Source organism: Pogoniulus pusillus, chromosome 8 (assembly GCF_015220805.1).
Source record: "Pogoniulus pusillus isolate bPogPus1 chromosome 8, bPogPus1.pri, whole genome shotgun sequence".
Lineage (NCBI taxonomy): Eukaryota > Metazoa > Chordata > Aves > Piciformes > Lybiidae > Pogoniulus > Pogoniulus pusillus.
In genome coordinates this window covers 3,162,531-3,186,912 of record NC_087271.1, presented here as the reverse complement: position 1 = coordinate 3,186,912, position 24,382 = coordinate 3,162,531, and the positions used below count along the sequence as shown (strand labels likewise).

The window sequence follows — 24,382 nt, the reverse complement described above, 5'->3', positions numbered from 1 at the left end:
TATGATCTCTTTGTTCTTCAGAGGTGCTCAGTCTTGGATGTGACTGCAGAGCAGTTTCACTTTAGCCCCCATTTTCTTCCTGATCACCTCTGCTTTTCCCTTTGTACTCGTTACAGCATAAACACAGCTCCCACTGCTGGGAAACAGAGCTCCTCTTGCACTATAACTCAGCCAAGAAGAAGAATTCAGAGTGGTCTAACTGGCCTCCAAGATGGTAAGAGAAAGCTGCTATGGATATTTTCTCTGTCAGAATTACAGCAACTGCTGAGCTATCAGGCTCATCCATTAGTTAATTATTTAAGCAGAAGTATCTACACGTAAGGATTTTTTAATGCATTGAGAGTGGCAGCATGGTGGAGAGTTACCAGCACTCCTCAGCAAGCTGTGATTGATGGAGAAGAGCTACCACACTCCCAGGCAGACCTGGGGACTCCTGTTTCTTCTTTGGCAGCTGCCAGAAACCAACCTCTTAAAACACACAAGGTGCCCTGCACCCCATTCCTTCACCACAGCACTCTAATTCAGCTGTGCCATCAAGTAGGAGCAAGTCAAATGTTATAACAAAACTAGAAGGACAGAAGGAAGCAATTTACTCCTAAAAACAGAGCACAATGAAATTAGCTAAAATTAGGGTGGGGGAGAAAGGGAAAAAAAAGAACATACCATGCTTTCTATCACAACTCAAACACATCATTAAAAATAATCAACAGCCAACCTCACTCTGTATTAAAAAGAAAAATTCCTTGCTGATCACATTTTAACCCCAACTGTATCAGGCCCAGGTAGAGCTGCTTGTTTGGGGAATGGAGCTGTCACTTTTTCCATTGCAAACCCCTACTTAAAGGGGATTTATAACTTGGCTGCAAAAATCTACTCTGGGCTGAACCTGGCATATATAGTTTTAGCCCCAGAGCACATTTTTATATTGTTGGGTTGGTTTTTTTTTTTCCCCCCAGCTACAGAGTAGGAAAAAAAAAAAGAGAAGTTTATGCTCCCTAGGCCTGGACATATCTGTGAAGTTAATTAAGCACACAGTAATAGCTAAATCTGTTAAAAACATACAATTAAAGTTTCCTAAGTTACTCTGCAGTGCTGCATTATTGCTTTCTGTACAGGTTTTACTTTCTGTTTAGTGGCCAAGGAATTTAAACAACACTTCCAGCATCCCATTAATTCCTTCCTTTAGGAATCAAGTTTTCCTCCATTAAGCAATAACTGAAGAAAACGTTTTGGATCTTAGTGATATTGGTATGAATTTTTGATGTTAAAGGGGGAATGAGAAGTAAAAGCAAGAGAGCTGCATGCCTAACAAATGAATCTTTTAGAAGGCCTCATTCTGTTCCAGTTAAAGTCAATTAAATATGCTTTGCATCCACTATTAAAAAAAGAATGTTCCAGTTAAAAATGTTCCACAAAGAGCAGATATTTAGTAGGAAATCAATGTGTTTTCACTTGCAGGCTCAGATACTGACAGACAGACTTTTACCTACTCACACAAAATCAGCAGTTTATTAATGCTGTCAAATATTTCTCCTGAGCAAAGAGGACTGGGCTGCTCCTGACAACAAAGCTGCCCAAATACCACTTTCTTTATATTTAACCAAACTGATGGACTACTCACACACACAAATGTCTTTCAACACTCAGCAAGCAAGTTATAGTCGTATAGAAACATAGAATCAGCCAGGTTGGAAGAGAGCTCCAAGCTCATCCAATCCAACCTAGCACCCAGCCCTGGCCAATCAATCAGACCATGGCACTAAGTGCCTCATCCAGGCTTTGTCTGAACACCTCCAGGGACAGCAACTCCACCACCTCCCTGGGCAGCCCATTCCAATGCCAATCACTCTCTCTGCCAACAACTTCCTCCTAACATCCAGCCTAGACCTCCCCTGGCACAGCTTGAGGCTGTGTCCCCTTCTTCTGTTGCTGGTTGCCTGGCAGAAGGGACCAACCCCACCTGGCTACAGCCTCCCTGCAGGGAGTTGTAGACAGCAATGAGGTCAGCCCTGAGCGTCCTCTTCTGCAGGCTGCACACCCCCAGCTCCCTCAGCCTCTCCTCATAAGGTTTGTGTTCCAGACCCCTCACCAGGTTCGCTATCCTTCTGTGGACACCTTCCAGTACCTCAACATCTCTCTTGAATCGAGGAGCCCAGAACTGGACACAGCACTCAAGCTGTGGCCTGAGCAGTGCTGAGCACAGGGACAGAAGAACCTCCCTTGTCCTGCTGGCCACACTGTTCCTGATCCAGCCCAGGATGCCATTGGCTCTGCTGCCCACTTGGGCACACTGCTGCCTCATCTTCAGCTCCTCTCTACCAGCACCCCCAGTTCCCTCTCTGCCTGGCTGCTCTCCAGGCACTCTGTCCCCAGCCTGTAGCACTGCTTCATAAGAGGAACTGCTATTCCTCAGATTGTTGGAAATCTTTTCAGGAGTGACAAATAGTAAGAAAGATTAAGCCACCAAAAAGGTTAGTGTCAAATTGCTCCAAACACTGAGCTAAAGGACTAGAGATAGAAATGCCTTCAATACAAATATTATCTGTTAAAACATTTACCTCTGTTAAACATCTATCTAAATATTTATCTAAACATATATCTCTGTTAAAATATCCTGTTAAAACATTCCAATCATGAAGTCACTAAGAGGTCACAGGACTCTGATATTCTGATCATAGAGGAGGAATATAAAACGTGATGAAAAATGAGTGTGGCTTCCAAAGCAGTACTCCCAACTGCTTCCACAACCAACTTGTCCATACAGCCACTGCATACAGAGCAACCAAACTGGAATTTAACTGAAGCATTTGTGAGAAAGATAAGCAAACAACAAGTATATCTACTTGGAGCAAGTCCAGAAGAGGGGCATGAAGATGATCCAAGTACTGGAGCACCTCTGCTCTAAGGACAGGCTGAGGGAGCTGGGGTTGTTCAGCCTGGAGAAGGCTCCAGGGGACCTTTTATAGCTGATTTCCAGTTACTAAAGGGAACCTGTGGGAAGGCTGGAGAGGGACTTTTCACAATGGTGTCTAGAGAGAGGACAAAGGGGAATGGTTTGAAGCTGAGGGAGAGTAAGTTTAGTCTGAATCTGAAGAAGTTCTACAGCATGAAGGTAGTCAGACTGAAATAGATTGCCCAGGTAAGTTGTGGATGTCTGCTCCACAGAGGTGCTCAAGGCCAGGATGGATGAGGCCTTGGGCAACCAAGCGTAGTTGAGAGGTGTCACTGCCTGTGGCAGGGAAGTTGGAGCAGGCAACCTCTAAGGTCCCTTCCAACCTAACCCATTCTATGATTCTGTGATCCCTTTTTTTGTTTGTTTGTTTTGGTGGGTTTTTTTACCTCCAGAAGTTCATCCTCCACTTGCAGAAGACCAAGTGTTGCAGCTGGACCATCCGAAGCAATTGATGATATATAATGATGTCCATCAAATGTGTCAAGCTCAACTCCTAACCTCAAAGTGTGGATAGGTAAGAGCTGCCAAAAGATAGAGACACACATTCTCAGCTGTACTTATCTACCACAACATAAATACAATCAGGACTCAGTAGCTTACCAAGCTAAACAAAGCACATGGAAGGTGATTAAGTCTCCATACTGCCATCATCTGTGTTACAGCACATGCATCCCTATTTCTCCACACAAACTGCCTGCACAAATAAAATCAGCCAGCCTGCCCTTTGGGGGGAAAGGCAATTTGAACTGTATTTTAAATACAGTTACTATAGTGGAAAAAAAAGTGTCTACCCTACCCAACCCAAAAGTTGATTTTTCCACAACACTGAAAGAAATTCCATAATCACCACAAAAATCTCATGACAAGATCTGTCTAATTCCCTTTAGAGCTGCACTACTTCAGAGGTAAGAAAAATATCCACCTAGTGTTCTCTGCAAACAGCCAATAGTACTGGCATCCTTCTTTCTGCAAGGTGAAATCATGGACTTTCTAGGAGCCTCTTTCCTGAGGGTCTCCTTAAATTGGAATTTTTCTCTAAGGAGCCACCAGTGTGTCCTAGGAGTAGTGTCCTGGGTCTGCAGTATGAAACTGATAGGCTAGGCAGGCAAGGCAGCAAAGTCATGGCAAGCTGGGGGGCAGAGATGATCAGCAGTATCTGCTCCTTCAGTGTTGTCATTTTCTGGGGTTTTACCACCGAGGTTGAAACAACCAACTATCCTGGTTTCCACTCAATTCTGGGTGGTCAAGTGAAAGGAACAATCTATTAATCCTCAACATTCCCTCAGACCCAGGTCTGATTTTATGGACTTGCTCAACTGAGACATCCCCACAAATATATAGAATCATAGAATCAAGCAGGTTGGAAGAGACCTCCAAGCTCAGCCAGTCCAACCTAGCACCCAGCCCTAGCCAATCAACCAGAGCATGGCACCAAGTGCCTCAGCCAGGCTTGTCTTGAACACCTCCAGGGATGGTAACTCCACCACCTCCCTGGGCAGCCCATTCCAATGCCAATCACTCTCTTTGGCAACAACTTCCTCCTAACATCCAGCCTAGACTTCCTCCAGCACAACTTGAGACTGTGTCCCCTTATTCTGTTGGTGGTTGCCTAGGAGAAGAGACCAACCCCACCTGGCTACAGCCTCCCTTCATGCAGTTGTAAGACATCAATGAGGTCAGCCCTGAGCCTCCTCTTCTCCAGGCTAAACAACCCCAGCTCCCTCAGCCTCTCCTCATAGGGCTTGTGCTCACCTCCACAGACCTCTTGCACACATCATTAATGTATGTATCTTAGACTGAAATTCATTTCAGCTCTGATCATTTTGATTAAATGGATCTCCCTTTCCCCCAGCCAGGACCACTACAGCAAGCTTCTCTGCAAGAGGATCACATTGTTCAACCTCTGCTCCATTCTGTACTGGCTTCCTGTGATGGTTTGGGAATTCCCTGTCCCTCTACTCTTATGAAATCACCCAGACTAGACTCAGCCAGCTGGAAGTGAAGGAATGAAGCTTTGTATTTACAGCTTAGCACAATATATATTGTGAATATCTGTTTATATACAGCTTTATACAGAAACAGACAAGTTAAAAAGTAACACAGAAACACAACAGCCCTCCCAGAAACCAGAGTCCCCAGGAGGGGCTCTCAACCACCCTTCCACCCTCTACCTTATCCCAGAGTCTGCCTTACATGCGAGGTGAGTTTGGAGGATTGGCAAGGGGGGTCAGAAGCAGAAGGATTAGTTACACAGAAGCAGCCCAGGGAGAACCACAGACTCTGCCAGAGACACACAAACACTCTCTGTCCTGTTTGTGTCCTTGCTTTTATCCATCTCAGCAAGTCTATTAAAGCGCAGCAGCCATCACCATTGCTTCCTTTTCAGAGCCTAGAATCTATTTTTTTGTCATTAAAATATTCCAGTCAGCCTCAAGTTAGCACTCCATATATTGAAAAAAGAGGTACTGGACCACTCCAGAATATTGGCAGCCTTCTCCTGGAAAAGCCAGAGCCACAAACCCTCTAAATCTCTAGAACAAGTAGACCTGGAATTGTGTCCTGCCCTCCTGGTATCACCCTGCCAACATATACTATGAAGGAAATCATGATCTAAGTCATACCTTTGAGTACTTCTGGAGCTCTGAGTCATCTGTAATGGGCATATCCACGTTCACAACCTGAAGAAACACCCAAAGAGTTGTACATCACAACATTTGTTAGCAGCAGGACAATAAAGACTTTACCAGAACAATTAACTCTGGAAAAAAAATGAATGAATAAAGAGAAGCAAAAGAAGCTGTACTTAAGCTAAGTCACATTGGTGCAAAGTAATTTTAAACAGAGGTTAGAAAAACCTCCCAGACAGAGGAATGCAGTGATTATGTTCTATTAGCAGACTCCAATATTATCCTATTCCCAAAGCCCAAGTGCCAATTTCAGTCAAGTTCAGCAATCCTGTATAAACACAAAATGCCATTACACTTGACACAAAGGCCCAAAGTGACTTGCTAGTCAGCATTTGAAAAGCATGACAGCTGAAGTTAGCACTTCAGTCAGCTGACATCCAGACTAAACCACCATCTTCTGCATCAGAGTTTCTAACGTGGCTTGAAATACATGAGCTGAATTGCCAAACGTGAATGCAAAGTGAATCCCAGGCTCACAGGATGTTAGGGCTTGGAAGGGACCCAAGGAGATCACTGAGTCCAACCCCCCTGCCACAGCAGGACCACACAATCTAGCACAGATCACAGAGGAACACATCCAGACAGGCCTTGAAAGGCTCCATAGAAGGAGACTACACAACCTCCCTGGGGAGCCTGTTCCAGTGCTCTGTGACCCTTCCAGTAAAGAAGTTCCCCCTTGTGTTGAGGCAGAACCTCTTTTGCTGCAGCTTACACCCATTGCCCCTTGTCCTATCCCAGGGAGCAGTGAGCAGAGCCTGCCCCCCCTGCTCCTGGCCAGCCTTCAGATGTTTATAAACATTTATCAAATCCCCTCCAAGTCTTCTCTTTTCCAGACTAAGAAGTTCCAAGTCCCTCAGCCTTCCTTCATCAGGCAGTGCCCTCCAGCCCCCTAATCATCCTTGTGGCCCTTTGCTGGACCCTCTCCAGCAGATCCCTGTCATTCTTAAACTGGGAAATCCAAAACTGAAGGTAGTATTCAAGATGAGGTCTCAGCAGGGCAGAGTAGAGGGGGAGGAGAACCTCCCTTGATCTGCTGGACACACTCTTCTTAATACACTCCAGAATCCCGTTGGCCTTCTTGGCCACAAGGGCACATTGCTGTGCCATGGTTAACTTGTTAGCCACCAGCACTGCCAGCTCCCTCTCCACAGGGCTGCTCTCCAGCAGATCACCTCCCAGCCTGTGCTGGTGCAGTTTGTTATTCCTCCCCAGGTGCAGGACTCTGCACTTGTCCTTGTTGAACCTCATTTGGTTCCTCTCTGCCCAGCTCTCCAGGTCTCTCTGGATGGCTACACAGCCTTCAGCTGAATCAGCCAAGCCTCCCAATTAGTGACCAAAAAATCCTCTCAGCAATAACTTCCATTTTTCTAATAGTAGTAAAATAACCATGTTTACAACAGCTCACTTTTTTGTCATGTTGTTCCTTAACATCACTTTTTTATCTTGAAAAGAAACCTTGGAAGGTTATTTACTCCCAATTTTAACTGTATTAAGATGAGATCTTTGGTGATGTACAGATTGGAGTTTGGGGCACTTGAGTATGTTTGGGAGGACTCCTTGCCTTTTTTAACTTTGGAACACAGCTATCCTTAGGGGGAGGGAAATATAAATTCAGGTAACTTGAGGCTCTTTTGGAAATTTCTAGTTTAACAAAGTGTCTACAAAACAACACCAAGCTTCAGCTTTTGGCTTGATTTTAAACAGGGCTTCCAGCATCTTGTTTTCCAGTGCCTAGGGTATTTTTCCCAACAGAGAATCCATTTCATGTCCATTCACTTGTGACTAAATGAATCTGTGACTAATAACTCCTCAGCTCCACTGCCCACGCTCAGGTACCTGGCAACAAACACCACACAGATAGCTCTCTCCTCATGCAGATTTCCAGGGTCCTTTTATATTCTGAGCTGGCAATGTGAGTGCAGCCCAGACAGCAACCCTGTGCTGGGCTGCAGCAAGAGCAGTGTGGGCAGCAGGGCAAGGGAGGGGATTCTGCTCCTTTACTCTGCTCTCCTCAGACCCCACCAGGAGTACTCTCTGCACTTCTAGAGCCCCCAACACAAGAAGGACGTGGAACTGTTGGAGCCAGTCCAAAGGAGGGCCATGAAGATGCTCAGAAGGCTGCAGCAGCTCTGCTATGAGGACAGGCTACAAGAGTTGGGGCTCTGCTGCCTGCAGAAGAGAAGGCCTTGAGGGGCCTTCCAGGATCTGAAGGGGACCTACAGGAAGGGCTGGGGAGGGACTATTGACAAGGTCTTGTAATGACAGGATGAGGAGGAATGGGTTTGAACTGGCAGAGGGGAGATTCAAACTAGATGTTAGGAAAGGGTTCTTTACAGTGAGGGTGGTGAGACACTGGCACAGGTTGCCCAGGGAGGTTGTGGAACACAGAAGCACCCAATGTGATCCTGGAGGTGTTCAAGGCCAGGTTGGATGAGGCTTTGAGAGACCTGTTCTAGCAGAAAGTGTCCCTGCCTATGGCAGGGCACTGGCACTGGATGATCCTTGAGGTCCCTTCCAACCTAAACAGTTCAACGATTTCAGCAGGACCTCAGCTCCTTTCACTGGTGCAACAAAGGATCAGCAACACAGAGGCAGTAAGTGACACCAAACCCTCCCATCCAACACTTACTGCCTCTGGAAAGAAATAATTCTGAGAGAACACCCAAATGCACAGGCACCCTCAGGGTGACTTTCAGGGAGCTGAAGGTAGGAGTGAGGACAGCATGAAGCAGGGATTGCTCTATCAGGCTGAAATCAGACGTTGAGGCGCTGGAGTGTGTCTAGAGAAGAGCAATGAGACTGGTGAGGGGTTTGGAGGGCATCACACGAGGAGCAGCTGAGGGAACTGGGGTTGCTGAGTTTAGAGAAGAGATTTTACTAAGGGGAGAGCTTACTGCTCTCTACAACTACCTGAAAGGAAGCTGTAGTGATGCTGGTGTTGGTTTCTTCTCCCAAGGACAAGAGGAAATGGGTTTAAATTGTGCCAGGGGAGGTTTAGACTAGACATTAGGAAAAACTTCTTTACTGAGAGGTGTTGGAACAGGCTGCCCAGGGAGGTGGTGGTGTTGTCATTCCTGGAGGTGTTCAGGAAGCTGTGGATGTGGTGCTCCAGGAGATGGTTTAGCAGTCATGGGAACTGGGCTATGGTTGGATTTTACAGGTCATTTCCAGCCTTTGTGATTCTAGGATACTAAAGGCAGCTAGACAGGACTATAGGTAGGTACAGAGTACAGTATAGGTAGGTGCAAGAGCCGAAATAACCCAGGAATTACTTTCAAAATGGGATGCTACAACAGTTTTCTTCTATTATTTACAAGGACCAATCGTTAACATTTTCACTCCTGGTATTTCACTGACAGCAGCTGAAGAATTAGAAAGGAATGGTTCCCCCAAGTAAGCAGGTTCTTGGCCTCTGTGGGAAGCGTGATAGCGCTAAGGGAAGTAATATCAGGCCCTTGAAATGCAAGGATGGGAATACCAAGCAACTGAAGTGGGCAGCCAAACAGATTTATTGCATCATGTACATAATCTTACACGAACTCCAGATCTTAAAGGAGTGCTAATGGAAAGAAGAGAAGCGAGTTTCTCAAGGCAATTCTTAAAGCTGCTTTAAATCTTCCAGCGAGTGACTGGAGCGATGGCTACTCCAAGTAGTAAAAATAAGTGTCTCTAAATCAACTGGACAAGCATGTCAAAGACAAACAGGGCATTTTCCTGGTGGTGGTGGTGAGAATTTTTTAAGTCTTCAGGAAGAGCACTGTCTGGAGCCTTTTATCTGTACTCACTGCAGAGCAGCAGTGAATTACAAGTTCAGTCAGCTCCTTAGGACAATTCATCAAAACAATCTTTTGCTTGGCAATTATTTAATGCGAAGTGAAGAAATAGCCAGTAGACTCTGCACCACAAAGCTGCACTACTGTGAATTACTTCCTGTTTTCCCAGCCTGTTTGATAATCATTCTTTCATTCTTCTAATAAAATGTTAAGATACTTTGTGAAACGCAGGAGCTCTCTGCTGAGCCTTTTGGGGTTGTTTTTCTCCCCCACCTCCAGCACTCAATAAAATAAATAGATCATAAATGAAATCATAAAAATACCACATATTTTAAGTGGCTGCTGTGATGCAGATTTAAAAGGTCAGTTTGATTGGCTTAAGTTACTCTTCCTGCCTTGTACCTGTGTAACAATAGCATCTGTATAAACACCATGAAAGAAAAGCCCAACAACTCACCAGAACACGCCTCGGTGTTAAGGGAAACAAGATTTGATGTTACTGTTCTATAAACAGGCTGTAACACTGAGTTCACAGATCTGTAATGTCAAGAAATCACACACATGACTGTAGTTTACTGAAAGATAACATACCATAACTTCATAGTCAGGTCCCAGCAGGTTTTGCCACTTGGCTTTCAGCTCATGTGCTGGAGGGAGTTGGACTCTTCCTGAAAATAAAAGCGAGTATTAAATTGACAAGGATATTGTACTTCCAGAAGTGCATTTACTTCTAAATACTTCAATAAAAACTGAGTGTAAATAAAAGATTAGAGGGAAGCAGCTAAGCTGGGTCTATCAAACAGTGTCTTTCTTGGGAAAACAATGCAACGTGCCAGCTACTGCTAACGTGCGATTTCTTCAGCTGAGAAGCAGAAGAGGCGATGCTTGCACTGATGAGATGCGAGTTCTGCACCATATAGTACTGTAAATAAATCATTCTTTCAGCCTGCAAAAACAAATTTCACATGACTTCCTAATTTGCTGCTATAAAAACGCCTGCCACTCCAGGGAAGCATCATCTCCCACCAGAATGAACCCCCTAAAGAAGTCAAACACCTGACGAGGTATTGCTGTTATCGAGGGGCTGTGTCAGCACAAAGCAGTTGCAGACTTCATTTATACATTTGGCAGGTATAAAGGCTTGTCTAGTTTAATTAGGCCAGTAAGTAACATGAGCTTTAATATAAACTCCAGTTCTAAACCAGTCTTCCGTGGGAACTTGGCTATCTTGACATTTATATCTTTTCAGCTTTCTTACTTATGCAACCAAGGCAGTATTACATTCATGTAAGACAATTTGACAGAGCTAGACAGCATAAAATGACTGGCTGCCCTGCAGTTGACCTCATCCAGAAGCTCAGTGCACATATAAAGTTCCAAGGCAAAGCAATGTTGAGCTGGTAAGAATCAAGCTCTACAGCAAATTCCATCGAGCAGCTACAGCAGCAGCAACTGAGGGCTGAATTACCCAAAACTGGGGCTTTTTTTGTCCCCTACCCTGAATGACTGTGATAGTTTGTCAGATGTCTAGACAAGGCACACCCACTTAGTATTGCTGATGTGTTGCACTGAAACTTAGAATGTAAATCACAACCTCCCATTTTGCACACAAACTGGCGACTCATATCTCAAGGCAGGGAGGGGGGAATTTTAAGGACACCAAGAGAAGCTCAGACCCTACCAACTAGCAAGAGCCAACACAAAAGGGGGTATCAAGCTGCTTCTGCTTTGTAGACAGCAAAGAGGTCCAGAGAAAGGCCACGAGGATGCTCAGAGGGCTGCAGCAGCTCTGCTATGAGGACAGACTGAAAGAGTTGGGGCTGTGCAGTCTGCAGAAGCCCCAACTGCCTCTCAGGCAACTTTCTTGTGGCCTGCCAGTTTCTGAAGGGGGGCTACAAAAAAGCTAAGGAGGCACTTTTTAGGCGTTCAGGGAGTGACAGGACATGGGGGAATGGAGCAAAGATGGAAGTGGGGAGATTCAAACTGGAGGTGAGGAGGAAGTTGTTCAGCATGAGTGGCTGGAATGGGTCGCCCAGGGAGGCGGTTGAGGCCCCATGTCTGGAGGTGTTTCAGGCCAGGCTGGCCGAGGTTGTGGCCAGCCTGATGTAGGGTAGGGTGTCCCTGGGCATGGCAGGGGAGTTGGAACTAGATGATCCTTGTGGTGCCTTCCAACTCTGACTGATTCTATGATTATACAAGCTCTTAAAGACAACCCTCATTACATCATTTCATAACTTTGAAGTTTTCTGCTCATTAAAAGCAAAGATCTAAGATAACTGACACAGCCACATACCCAAGCGTTGTATCTCTTCCCCTCACTTTCTGTCATGCCAGATAGGCAAATTCTATCTGATCTGTACTGAGAAATCACACCCTTCGGAGCCTAACTACTTAATTTCACTTGGAAAATACCCAAAACACCTTTAACCCAGAGGCTCAAGAAGGTGCAGATATTCAAGGATTCCAGCAACTCAGATAACTATTTTCAGTCACCAAAAAGAAACTCCATCAAGAATAAAAACTTGTAAGCACAACCCACCGTTCTATCTGAAATACAACTCCTGAAAACAGGGAAAACAAAATATCCTAAAACTATCAGTTCTGTGTTAAGGCTTTTTTCTCCCTCCACTGAAACGTCTTAAGAAGTTGCCTTTGTGAGCTTTGTGATCAGCCTTGTGGGGCTGATCACTGCCTGTACCTCCCAACTGTAGCAAAATTGTTCTACTCCCACTATTAGCTGAAATACATAGGGACAGACATCTTTTAGCCTTCTTTTCTGCTACTACAGAACTACAGCATGAACACACAGGACCCAAGCACCTAGTCCTCTGAGCAGCCAAACACAGATTTTAAGGTTCACCAGGAGTAACGAATCTCAGGTCAGTGACTGCAAGCTGGGTTCAGTTGGCTGAATACAGATTTTTTTTGTCACTTCCAACATGCATTACCAAAATCTGAGCTCTTCAGAGTAGGCTCATCCCCATTTGAAGCTTCCCCTTTTCCTTCTTTCAAAACACCCTTTGAAGTCTGTGCTGGTAACTTCCCCAGAACTGTGGAAATGGTAGCTGGAGGGATTTGGATTAAACAGATTCAATTCCAACAATATCACTCAATTCACTTTAAATGCTCCTTTTCCCACTCCCCCAGACTAGCTTTTTCCACATGGCAGCTAATAGGAAGTTGCTTTCTAGTCTCTTACCCAGCTGGATTTCTCATGACCTGGGATATATACCACATCTTCCATAAGGTGCAAGGTCCCAGAAGTGAAAACACTTCCCAGGGACAGCTTTCATTAGCAACAGCTTCCAGCCTAGTCTGTCTGTCTGCCAGTTTCATATTTCAAATTAGCAAGTGACAAGAATAAATCACAACTGTATTGCAAAAATAATCCTTCTGGGTCAAAATTCCCAGCATCTTCAAAAACAGGACCTTTTCCTCTTGTCATTTCCTCCTGCTTTCACAAACCCACTCTAGAAAGATGTGTACTGTGCTCTAGTGCACTTCATTAACACACTGCCTTTATCTGCTCTATTGCTGGATATCTTTTCCCAGTCATCTTTAAGTGCCTGACTAGCATCATCCTATCTTTTGGGTTTTGAGTACTGCTGCAAGGCAAAAGAAAGCAGTTCTGCCCAGTCTGCAGTCTTGCAGATGCAGCTGTGAAGTTAATTGCCTCTAGCCTGCTAGCAGAAAGTTTCAGGCCTGGTGCACACTGCATCCCAAACCATGTTGCCTTTGTAACAGAGCTGCTCAATCACAGCTTTGCCTGGCCAGAATTACTATTTAATACCTCTCCAGGAAACACAATTTCATAAGAATTTCACACAACTGGGCTTAAAGGGAAGCAATACATATTTTATAAATCAGACCTTTTCCATTCAACTTCCAAAAGCATTCCCAGAGTTTAGTCAGAGCCTTAAATTAACAGTATTTACTTTAGCACCACCATAATGAAGTGCCAATCACCATGTCCAAAATAAGCACCTATCTCTGGAATTTAAAGTTGGCCATTAAATTCTATGCCAAGGTGAAATCTTAGACCTCCTATTTCAGCAGGAGTAAAATTTGCAGGTATTCTGACTTTTTAACAGAGATACACACACAAAGCTTTTGCAGAACCTTGTAATGCAAAGTTGTTTTCTGACTGTGCAAAGGCTCAGTTTAATCATGCAGTGACAGCTGCATACCACTGCATGCCATCCTGATGAGTTGGTTACTCACTCTCCAAGCCATGCCCCTTGCACTATCCTGCTGGCCCATGGAGGACCAGCAGGGCCAGATGGTATCACAGGCAACACCCAACTGCAAACAAACAACATCTGCACCATGCTCTGAAGAGCTCCAAGGAAGTGGATTATGAGTCACACAATGCTGGAACTGAAGGGGAGCCACTCACAGGTGCAGCTTGGTTATACACTTCTTCTGAAGCTATGGGCTGCAGAGTATTTATGGAGAGGAAGTGCAACCACAAAGCAGCAGACTCCCAAACTATAAAAAGGGCTCCAAAATAGTTTGATTTTCAGCAGAACAAGGATCACTAATGCATATCTAGATAACACATCTTGAAACTAACAGAGTTCGGTAACTTCAAGGCAGGTAAAAGCAATTTTAGTTCCTGGCATAAGCTGATCCTGGCACTGACATCCTGTATTTGTACAGCACTAGGTATTAGCATTATAGAACCAACCAGGTTGAAAGTGACCTTCAAGATTATCCAGTCCAACCTAGCACTCAGACCTAGCCAATCAACCAGACCATGGCACTAAGTGCCCCAGCCAGGCTTTGTCTGAACACCTCCAGGGGCAGTGACTCCACCACCTCCCTGTGCAGCCCATTCCAATGCCAACCACTCTCTCTGACAACAACTTCCTCCTGACATTCAGCCTAGACCTCCCCAGGCACAACTTGAGACTCTGTCCCCTTGTCTTCTCCCAGGCTGGGTGCCTTCAAGTCCCTTCAAGTAGCTGCAAACAGCAATGAGCTCTGCTCTGAGCCTCCTCTGCTGCAGGCTGCACACCCCCAGCTCCCTCAGCCTCTCCTCACAGGGCTGTGCTCCAGGCCCCTCAACAGCTTTGTCGCCCTCTGCTGGACACCTTCCAGCACCTCAACATCTCTCTTGAATTGAGGAGCCCAGAACTGGACACAGCACTCAAGGGGAGGCCTGACCAGTGCTGAGTAGGGGAGAAGAGTAACTGTTCCTGATTTGCCTTCTTTACCACTTCCATCTTTGGAACCAGAGTTTAAGAGGAAGTGTTTCATGGTGTCTCCAGGGTTGAGAGAGTTCAGATTAGGCAAGTGTTTTCGAGAGGAAAGGCAGTTGGACACGGGGACAGTTCACAAAGCTGGCAGGGCTTGCTTTGGGTTTTAGCTGACTTCTGAAGGTTGGAGATCTTTCCAGAAGGCATCCTTCAATTTTCCTACAGATTTCTGGGCTCTCCTACAGGAACTTCTGGGTGAATTGCTACAGCTTGTGTTAAAGTCAGCATAAATTATCCTTATGCCTTGTAGTTTCTAAGAGATGTAGATGTAATAGAGGATTCTAAATTACGGCTGTCAATGAATACCAATTTTTCTGTGATTGTGGAAGATCTGTCAGCATTAAAGACAACCTGGAAACGAGAGAAATGTAGCAGTGCCTGTGTTCCATTCTGGTTTACTTTTCTGTCCAAGCCCTGTAACCAGACATCCTTTGTTGTGACTTTTGCATGTTCCCAGAAAGAGGAAGCCAAAACAGAGGTGATTGAGTAGCTGAGATGTGAGGTTATCAAAGCATTGTTTTAGCTGCATGAGCAGAAAAGATTATACTGATTTATAGTTACAGTGGATGAATAACTTAAGGATTTAGCAGGGGGATGTAGTTAGGGGCAAGAGGACTTACACTTAGAATCACAGAATCAACCAGGTTGGAAGAAACCTCCAAGCTCAGCCAGTCTAACCTAGCACCCAGCCCTGGCCAATCAACCAGACCATGGCACTAAGTGCCCCAGCCAGGCTTTGCTTCAACATCTCCAGTGCCAGTGACTCCACCACCTCCCTGGGGAGCCCATTCCAATGCTAATCACTCTCTGCCAACAACTTCCTCCTAACATCCAGCCTAGACCTTCCTCAGCACAACTTGAGCCTATGTCCCCTTCTTCTGTTGCTGCTTGCCTGGCAGAAGAGACCAACCCCACCTGGTGACAGCCTCCCTTCAGGTAGCTGTAGACAGCAATGAGCTCTGCCCTGAGCCTCCTCTTCTGCAGGCTGCACACCCCCAGCTCCCTCAGCCTCTCCTCACAGCCTTTCTCTGACAGGCTAGGGCACTTGCTGTGGCAGAGACTAGAAAAGGGCAGCACATGCTGTCCCCTGTCACTTGGCCAGCCCTTTTTTACCGTAGGACTTTCTAAGCATGAAGTATTATCACTTTCTACTGAAGCAAACAGCATCTCTGTAGTCAGTTCCTGACTGCTCGTGGTTGGGTTATCTTGTATCACAGACTGCAGATGTCTGCCCTGATGCAAAGAGAACTTTGTGAGGAATTTGGGCTCCTCAATTCAAGAGAGATGTTGAGGTACTGGAAGGTGTCAGAGGAGGGCAACAAAGCTGGTGAGGGGCCTGGAGCACAGCCCTGTGAGGAGAGGCTGAGGGAGCTGGGGGTGTGCAGCCTGCAGAAGAGCAGGCTCAGGGCAGAACTCATTGCTGTCTACAACTACCTGAAGGGAGGCTGTAGCCAGGTGGGGTTGGTCTCTTCTCTCAGCCCTCTGCAGGCTGGATGAGGCACTTAGTGACATGGTCCAGTTGATTGAACGGGGCTGGGTGCGAGGTTGGACTGGATGAGCTTGGAGATCTCTTCCAACCTGGTTGATTCTATGATTCTAAAATTCTAAGTGTAAGCCCTCCTGGCTCTTCTGCCCCTAACTACATCCCCCTGCTAAATCAAACAACTGACCAGTCTGATTGCCAAGACAGACACATGGATGAGGAGTGTAATATACCTCAACTTTACCAAAGCTTTTACACCATTTGTATCAGCATTCTCATTTGGAAACTGAGGAAGTGTGGGTTTGATGGCTCCTAAATAGGCAGAAAACTAGATGGATCACTGGGATCAAAGCCAACAGTAAACTAATGGCTTGACAGCCAGTTATGAGATAGTCAATAGCTACAGGGCCTTACACAATACAGTATCTTCATCAGTCACTTCCATGAGAAGACAGAATGCACTCTCAGCAAACCTGTGGAGAGTGCTAAACTTTGGGGATGAGGTGGGATGGAAGAGTTGACAGGTCCAGCAGAAAGAACTTCACTTCTGAGGAACCCGAATAAAAAGCACTACATTACAAAAGCTAAAGATGGAGTAAACCACAACAGCCCATCAGTACTGAAAAAGCATTAAAGACAACTGTAAAGGCTCCAAAGAGACACTGCAAGATTTCCTATCCACCTGTATTATGTAGAGTCTGCTTCCTGTCATTTTGAAGATTATCCTTCTGTTCTTGGTTTTCCTTGTTCTTAGTGTCCACACTAGTTTCAGGCTCTACAGCTCCAGGGAATGCAAAGGTTGGAACAGTTGGCTGCCCTGTGGAAAGAAATGGAAAAAAAAAAAAATCACATGCTACAAAATACATGAAGTAGGAAGATCAGTAACTACTCTATTTTTTTTGGCTACACTTGAGTTTTGCACTCAATACTCCTGAATCCCTCATTTATGTTTCTTTCCATTTCTCATCAAGTATTTCATTTTCTACAGTGTGCCTTTGCAGAATGCAGGGTTATGTGCCCAGGTGGGCAGCAGAGCCAATGGCATCCTGGCCTGCATCAGGAACAGTGTGGCCAGTAGGACAAGGGAGGTTATTCTGCCCCTGTACTCAGCACTACTCAGGCCACACGTTGAGTACTGTGTCCAGTTCTGGGCTTCTCAATTCAAGAGAGATGTTGAGGTGCTGGAAGGTGTCCAGAGAAGGGCAGCAAGGCTGGTGAGGGGCCTGGAACACAAACCCTATGAGGAGAGGCTGAGGGAGCTGGGGTTGTTTAGCCTGGAGAACAGGAGGCTGAGGGGTGACCTCATTGTTGTCTACAACTACCTGAAGGGAGGCTGTAGCCAGGTGGTGATTGGTCTCTTCTTCCAGACAACCAGCAATAGAACAGGGAGGGACAGTGTCAAGTTGTGCCAGGGGAAGTCTAGGCTGGATGTTAGGAGGAAGTTCTTCACAGAGAGAGTGATTGGCATTGGAATGGGCTGCCCAGGGAGGTGGTGCAGGCACCATCCCTGTGGGTGTTCAAGAAAAGCCTGGATGAGGCACTTAGTGCCATGGTATGGTTGACTGGATAGGGCTGGGTGCTAGGTTGGACTGGTTGAGCTTAGAGGTCTCTTCCAACCTGGTTGATTCTATGATTCTAATTGTTAAGTTAGGTCACTGTAAAAGTAGAGGAAAAATAAAAGTTAGTTGCTGGAAGAAAGGAAAAACCCCAAAACTGTTAAAAAAGGATTACCCCTGTCTGAAGAAGCCGTGGAAGAAGACTTCCTCCTGAGCAAGGTGAGGCGCACAGTCTGTCCCGTGTTACGCAACGCCTCTACCACTTCTTGGTTGGTATAATCCTGTATATTAACTCCATCAACCTAAACCAAGCAAATCACATCACAGGAAAACAATCAGATCAGATTCTCGGGCTGTATCATACACTGTAAGCAACATCCACATCGTTTTGTGTGGAAATTACAGGGTTAGTCACCCAAGACAGCAGCATTTGCAAAACAATCTCATTAAATCAGTCACATCTCACTAATTAGGTAACATCTTCAAAATGGATTTTTAAAAGGGAAACACAACAGTAATTCCTTCTGTCTTCATGGAGCAACAACAAAACAGAATTTACTTCTCTGATATAAATATGCACTGAGTTCCCTCTACACTGGTTTTGCTTCAGGACTATTGTGAATGAAGCTTCCCAGCAAGAGCAGCCAATGTGGAATTCAGTTCATTAGCACTGTTGGTCATCTCCTGGATTTCTCACATGCCTCACACAAGTCCATACACACACACACATATATATAACCATAGAATCAGTCTGAGTTGGAAGGGACCACAAGGATCATCTAGTTCCAACCCCCCTGCCATGCCCAGGGACACCCTACCCTAGAGCAGGCTGGCCACAGCCTCAGCCAGCCTGGCCTCAAACACCTCCAGTCATGGGGCCTCAACCACCTCCCTGAGCAACCCATTCCAGCCTCTCACCACTCTCAGGCACAACAACTTCCTCCTCTCCTCCACTCCGACTTTCCCCACCTCCAGCTTTTCTCCATTCCCCCCAGTCCTGTCACTCCCTGAGAGCCTAAAAAGTCCCTCCCAGCTTTTTTGTAGCCCCCTTCAGATACTGGAAGGCCACAAGGTGGTTACCTGGGAGCCTCCTCTTCTGCAGACTGCACAGCCCCAACTCTTTCAGTCTGTGCTCACAGCAGAGCTGCTGCAGCCCTCTTGAGCATCCTCGTGGCCCTTCTCTGGACACATTCCAGCATCTCCACATCCCTCTTGTCATAGGGGCTCCAGAACTGGATGCAGTACACCAGGTAGGGGCTCAGCAGAGAGGAGTAGAGGGGGAGAATCACCTCCCTCCACCTGCTGGCCACACTTCTCCTGATGCAGCCCAGGCTCTGGTTGGCTTTCTGGGCTGCAAGTGCACACTTGGCTCCTGTTGAGCTTCTTGTCCACCAGCAACCGCAAGTCCCTCTCCTCAGCCAGTCACTGCTCTGCCTGGATTTGTGCTTGGGATTGCCCAATCCTTAAATTAATTCTCATCAGCTCTAATTGAACCCAAAATACTCTGTTCATCTCACTGCTAGATCATGCATCAAGAAGGGCTTTATGTGCAGCTTTCCAGGAGAAAGCACAGGGTTGTATGAATTTTGGCCCTCACAAAAGGAGAAGCTGACTCTGGAAGGTCCGGCACAGCACACATTTGAGAAGCAATTTCAAATCACATCTCTATAAATATTATCTCTTAAAACAAAAAGACTGCATAATTCATTCCTGCTTGAATGCAAAATTGGCCACTACTCAATCACTGTTATGCAATGGGATTTAATTTTCTACACATAAAGCTTCCAGGGTTTTTCAATCTCTATTGTGTCTATTAACATTGTGGTTGTATCCACACTGTGCTAGGCAGGCAGTAAGGAGCATAAACACCATGCCACATCTTGCAAAATAGAATCACAGAATGGTGTTTAGGTTGGAAAAGACCTCAAGGATCATCTAGTTCCAACCCCCTGCCATAGGCAGGGACACTGCCCAATAAAACAGGTTGCTCAAGGCATCATCCAACCTGGCCTTGAACACCTCCAGGGAGGTTGTGGAGCACAGAAGCACCGAATGTGATCTTTGATCACATTCGGTGCTTCTGTGCTGCACAATCTCCCTGGGCAACCTGTGCCAGTGTCTCACCACCCTCACTGCAAAGAACCCTTCCCTAACATCTAGTTGCAATCTCCCCTCTGCCACTTCAAACCCATCATCCTTCATCCTGTCAGTACAAGACTTTGTCAATAGCCCTTCCTGTAGGCCCCATTCAGATACTGGAAGGCCACTCCAAGGTCTCCTCAAAGCCTTCTCTTCTCCAGGCTGAAAAGCCCCAATTCTTGTAGCCTGTCCTCATAAGAGAGCTGCTTAAATCCCATTCAGTTCAAACAGAAGCTGATACTGCTCATCTTTACTTTAGACCAAAAGTCAAGGTTCTCCACTCTGGAACAATCCAAATGCTTCCCCCTCTTTCATAGCTGACTTCTATTTACTGCTTCTTTGAATATAAAAATCATATTTTTAACCACAGCAAGCCAAAGCTCATTCCTGTTACGAACCTACCTAAACAAATAGGAACCACCAAATCATTTCCTCTGCAAAGAAGAGGTTTCATTAGTTTTAGAAAGTTTTCACTCTGCTGTTCTCTCAACTGAGGTGTGTAACAAAATCTTTCTTCTACAACAATATATATAAGCAGACTATTTTACTTACAGCAACAATTTTGTCATAAACATGGATTTGGCCATTGTAGTCTGCAGCACTTCCAGGTATTATATTTTTCACGAAGATCCCTGAAGGTTCTGTTGGCAGGGGGAGGGAAGGAAGAGAAAGAAGTCACTGCATTAACCTCATTTGTTTCTTTTCCTAGTAAGAGTTCTAATTACAGGTTGTTGGAGTTTTTTTCCACACACTACTTCTGGCCAAAGCTGTGATTCTGTAAACCAACAATATTTCAAGTCACCACTCACACAGCTTGACACGGAGGATCTCCAGTGGAAGTAACCCAGCACCACCACCGCCACCTCCACACCGACCTCAATATGTTCCCCTGGAAATGGCTCACAAAAGGCCACCTCCTCAATGCTCCTTGTGCTTACCCAGGCTTTAAACCACAATCACTTAAAGCCATGCTGCATTTGATTTCAGTAGGACTACCTAAGCTAAAAGTAAAGTATGTGCTTAAGTACTTTGATCAGGACTTCAATCACCTTACAGCTAAAGAATGCAGTACTGTAAATCTTAACCAAAAAGGATTTTTTTTCTCTTTAAGAAGATGTTTTTTTTAAGAAGAGAAACGTGGAAATCAGAAAAGCTGTCCTTTGCCATGCTTGATGTTTGGTTATTAATTCCAATTTCTAGCAGGAACAAGGAAATAAAAAGGCAACAGAAGCAGTTAAAAAAATCCAGTTGTGAGCCAAGAGTAACCCTTCCCTTCCACAAACTCCTGCAAGAGATGAGATGCTGCTCTCTAACTCGAGGGAATCTTGACTCCATCCTTCCTTCCCTAAGCCTTCCCCAGACACCTAACCAACACAGCTGGGCCATGCTCAGGAAAAAAATTCTACCTTTCCCCATGGTGTGACACATGCTCCTCTCCAACATTCTCCCAGAGTTCATGGCACTGGCCTGGATTCCTGATTACCAGGACAGGAGGAATGAAGAGGGTTAGAGAGCAACTTCATCCCCCTCACCTTCCCACATCACCTTCTTCTGTCCCATGAGGAAGGGGAGGGGTAAAAAGCACTCCTCTTTTGTGTAAAACTGCATAGTCAACTGAGTCCATTTTAAAGATGCCACTGTTTGTGGAACCAATATTTGAAATGTGAGTAAGCAGCATTAATTTAAAGAGGATTCAGGAAAAACACACAACAGATTCCACATTCCCATATCCTAGCACAGGTACTCTAACCTGTGTGCTCACTCACAGACTTCATCTTATGAGGGTGGCATAGACATCAAGCACAGTAAAGCTGCTTGTTGAGCTGTTTTGTACACACTGAAGGTATCATTTAACAGGCAAAGCAATCTCTGGGGACATCCCATACTGTGATTTTTATATTCTTCTTAAAACATGCTGAACTCTGCCATATGCCAGAGAGGCAAAATGTGGGGACAGAAGAGTCTGATGAGAGACACAGAGAGTGATTGGCACTGGAATGGGCTGCCCAGGGAGGTGGTGGAGTAGTCATCCCTGGAGGTGTTCAAGGAAAGCCTGGATGAGGCACTTAGTGCCATGGTCTAGATGATTGGCTAGGGCTGGGTGCTAGGTTGGACTGGCTGAGCTTGGAGGTCTCTTCCAACCTGGTTAATGATAGGGCTGGGCGATAGGTTGGACTGGATGAGTTTGGAGGTCTCTTCCAACCTAGTTAATGATAGGGCTGGGTGATAGGTTGGACTGGATGAGTTTGGAGGTCTCTTCCAACCTGGTTAATGATAGGGCTGGGTGCTAGGTTGGACTGGATGATCTCGGAGGTGTCTTCCAACCTGGTTGATTCTATGACTGATTCTATGATTCTATATGCAGGAACTGTCTGAACTGCTTCTCTTTCACAGTACCAATGTAAGCAGGTAAAATTCACAAACCAGAAGCTAAATAAAACTCTTGAACAATGTTTGTGGCTGAACTTCACTTCGCAGCAAGTTCTCCAAATACCTTCTTCAGAGATTTTGATGGTTACACTGCTTCAGAGAATCACAGAATCTTAGGGGTTGGAAGGAACCTCCAGAGATCACCAAGTCCAACTTCCCCTGTCAGAGCAGCATCACATAGGGCAGGTCACACATGAGCAGATCCAGGCAGATTTTGAAAGTCTCCAGAAGAGACCCCAGAAGCTCTCTGGGCAGCTTGTTCCAGTGGTGTCTCACCCTCACCATAAAGAAGTGTCGCCTCGTGTTGAGGTGGAACCTTCTGTGTTCCAGCTTGTACCCATTGTTACTTGTCCTATTGCTGGGCACCACCAAAAAGGGCCTGGCACCTTCATCTTGACACCTAACCCTCAGATATTTATAGACATTGGTAAGATACTCTCTCAGTCTTCTCTTGTCCAGACTCAACAGCCCCACTGTCCCTACACACCAAATCCTGCAGAACTCACCCATGTCACTTGTGCCAGCATATCCAACAATTGTTATCCCCAGGCTCTGCCCATTCTTTTTTATAAGTTCCACGTCATAAGTCTCAAAAAGGTTGGTGTCATCCTAGAAATAAAGCACAAGACAGCACAAAACAACTCATCTCCAAATTCTAACATCCTGTGAGCTCTGGTACAATATTAAAGGCTAATTAAAATCTTCAAAAGTGAGCAGGGATTTTGATTTTCCTGTTTTAGAAATGTGGAATCAGTCAGGGTTGGAAGGAACCACAAGGATCATCTAGTTCCAACCCCCCTGCCATGCCCAGGGACACCCTACCCTAGAGCAGGCTGCCCACAGCCTCAGCCAGCCTGGCCTGAAACACCTCCAGTCATGGGGCCACAACCACCTCCCTGGGCAACCTGCTCCAGGCTCTCACCACTTGCATGCACAACAATTTCCTCCTCACCTCCACTCTGAATCTCCCCACCTCCAGCGTTGCTCCATTCCCCCATGTCCTGTCACTCCCTGAGAGCCTAAAAAGTCCCTCACCAGCTTTTTTGTAGGCCCCCTTCAGATACTGGAAGGCCACAAGAAGGTCACCTGGGAGCCTCCTCTTCTCCAGACTGTCTCACCACCCTCACTGCAAAGAACCCTTTCCTAACATCTAGTTGCAATCTCCCCTCTGCCAGTTTAAACCCATTATCCCTCGTCCTGTCATTACAAGGCCTTGTCAATAGTCCCTCCCCAGCCTTCCTGTAGTCCCCTTCAGATACTGGAAAGCCACTCTAAGGTATCCTCACAGCCTTCTCTTCTCCAGACTGAACAACCCCAACTCCTGTAGCCTGTCTTCTTAGCAGAGTTGCTGCAGCCCTCTGAGCGTCCTCGTGGCCCTCCTCTGGACTCTCTCTAGCAGTTCCATGTCCTTCTTGGGTTGGGGCTCCAGAACTGCACACAGGACTGCAGGTGGGGTCTCAGGAGAGCAGAGCCAAGGGGCAGAGTCCCCTCCCTTGCCCTGCTGCCCAAGCTGCTCTTACTGCAGCCCATCACACGATTGCTGTCTGGGCCACACTCACACTGCCAGCTCACGCTGAGCTTCTCCTAACAAACAGCATTTGGAAAGAGAAGGTTCTCCAAAGCCTTTGTCTGTTACAATTACTGTAAAACAATCTGACCTTCAGCTGGGGAAATACAGGGAAAAAAGGTCCCCAGAAAGTTGGCTTCACTACATCTGTGCAACTCTACTCTGGCAAGTCAAAATCACAAGACAGAGATTAGGCAGAATGCACTAAAGCCATTGGTGATACCACAGAGAAAAAACAACCAAGCACATAAGTCTGAGATTGCAAAAGATTAAAGTACATCAAGTTGTTTAGTTTTAGTAATCAGATACAGCCCAAGAGATCAAAAAGAAGGTCTGTTCTCCCTAGTATCAGGTGATATAATGAGAGGAAACTGAATGAAATTGTGCCAGGGAAGGTTTGGGCTGGATATTACTGAAACATTCCTTCCTGCAAGAGCTATCAGGCACTGGAAGAGGCTGCCCAGGGAGGTGGTGGAGTCACCATCCCTGGAGGTGTTCATGAAGTGTGTGGACATGGCACCTGGGGACATGGTTTA

General features: G+C 45.9%; 1 protein-coding gene across 1 annotated transcript in view; it reads right to left on the bottom strand.

Annotated features, from left to right (window-relative positions):
- The window catches only part of PATJ (PATJ crumbs cell polarity complex component), a 216,906-nt gene that overhangs the window by 172,344 nt on the left and 20,180 nt on the right, over nt 1–24,382 (bottom strand). Inside the window, 7 exon segments of the mRNA XM_064147032.1 lie at nt 3,340–3,474; nt 5,575–5,631; nt 10,005–10,081; nt 16,837–16,971; nt 17,886–18,012; nt 20,402–20,490; nt 22,786–22,888. Of these exon segments, the coding sequence (XP_064003102.1) occupies nt 3,340–3,474; nt 5,575–5,631; nt 10,005–10,081; nt 16,837–16,971; nt 17,886–18,012; nt 20,402–20,490; nt 22,786–22,888 (723 nt within the window).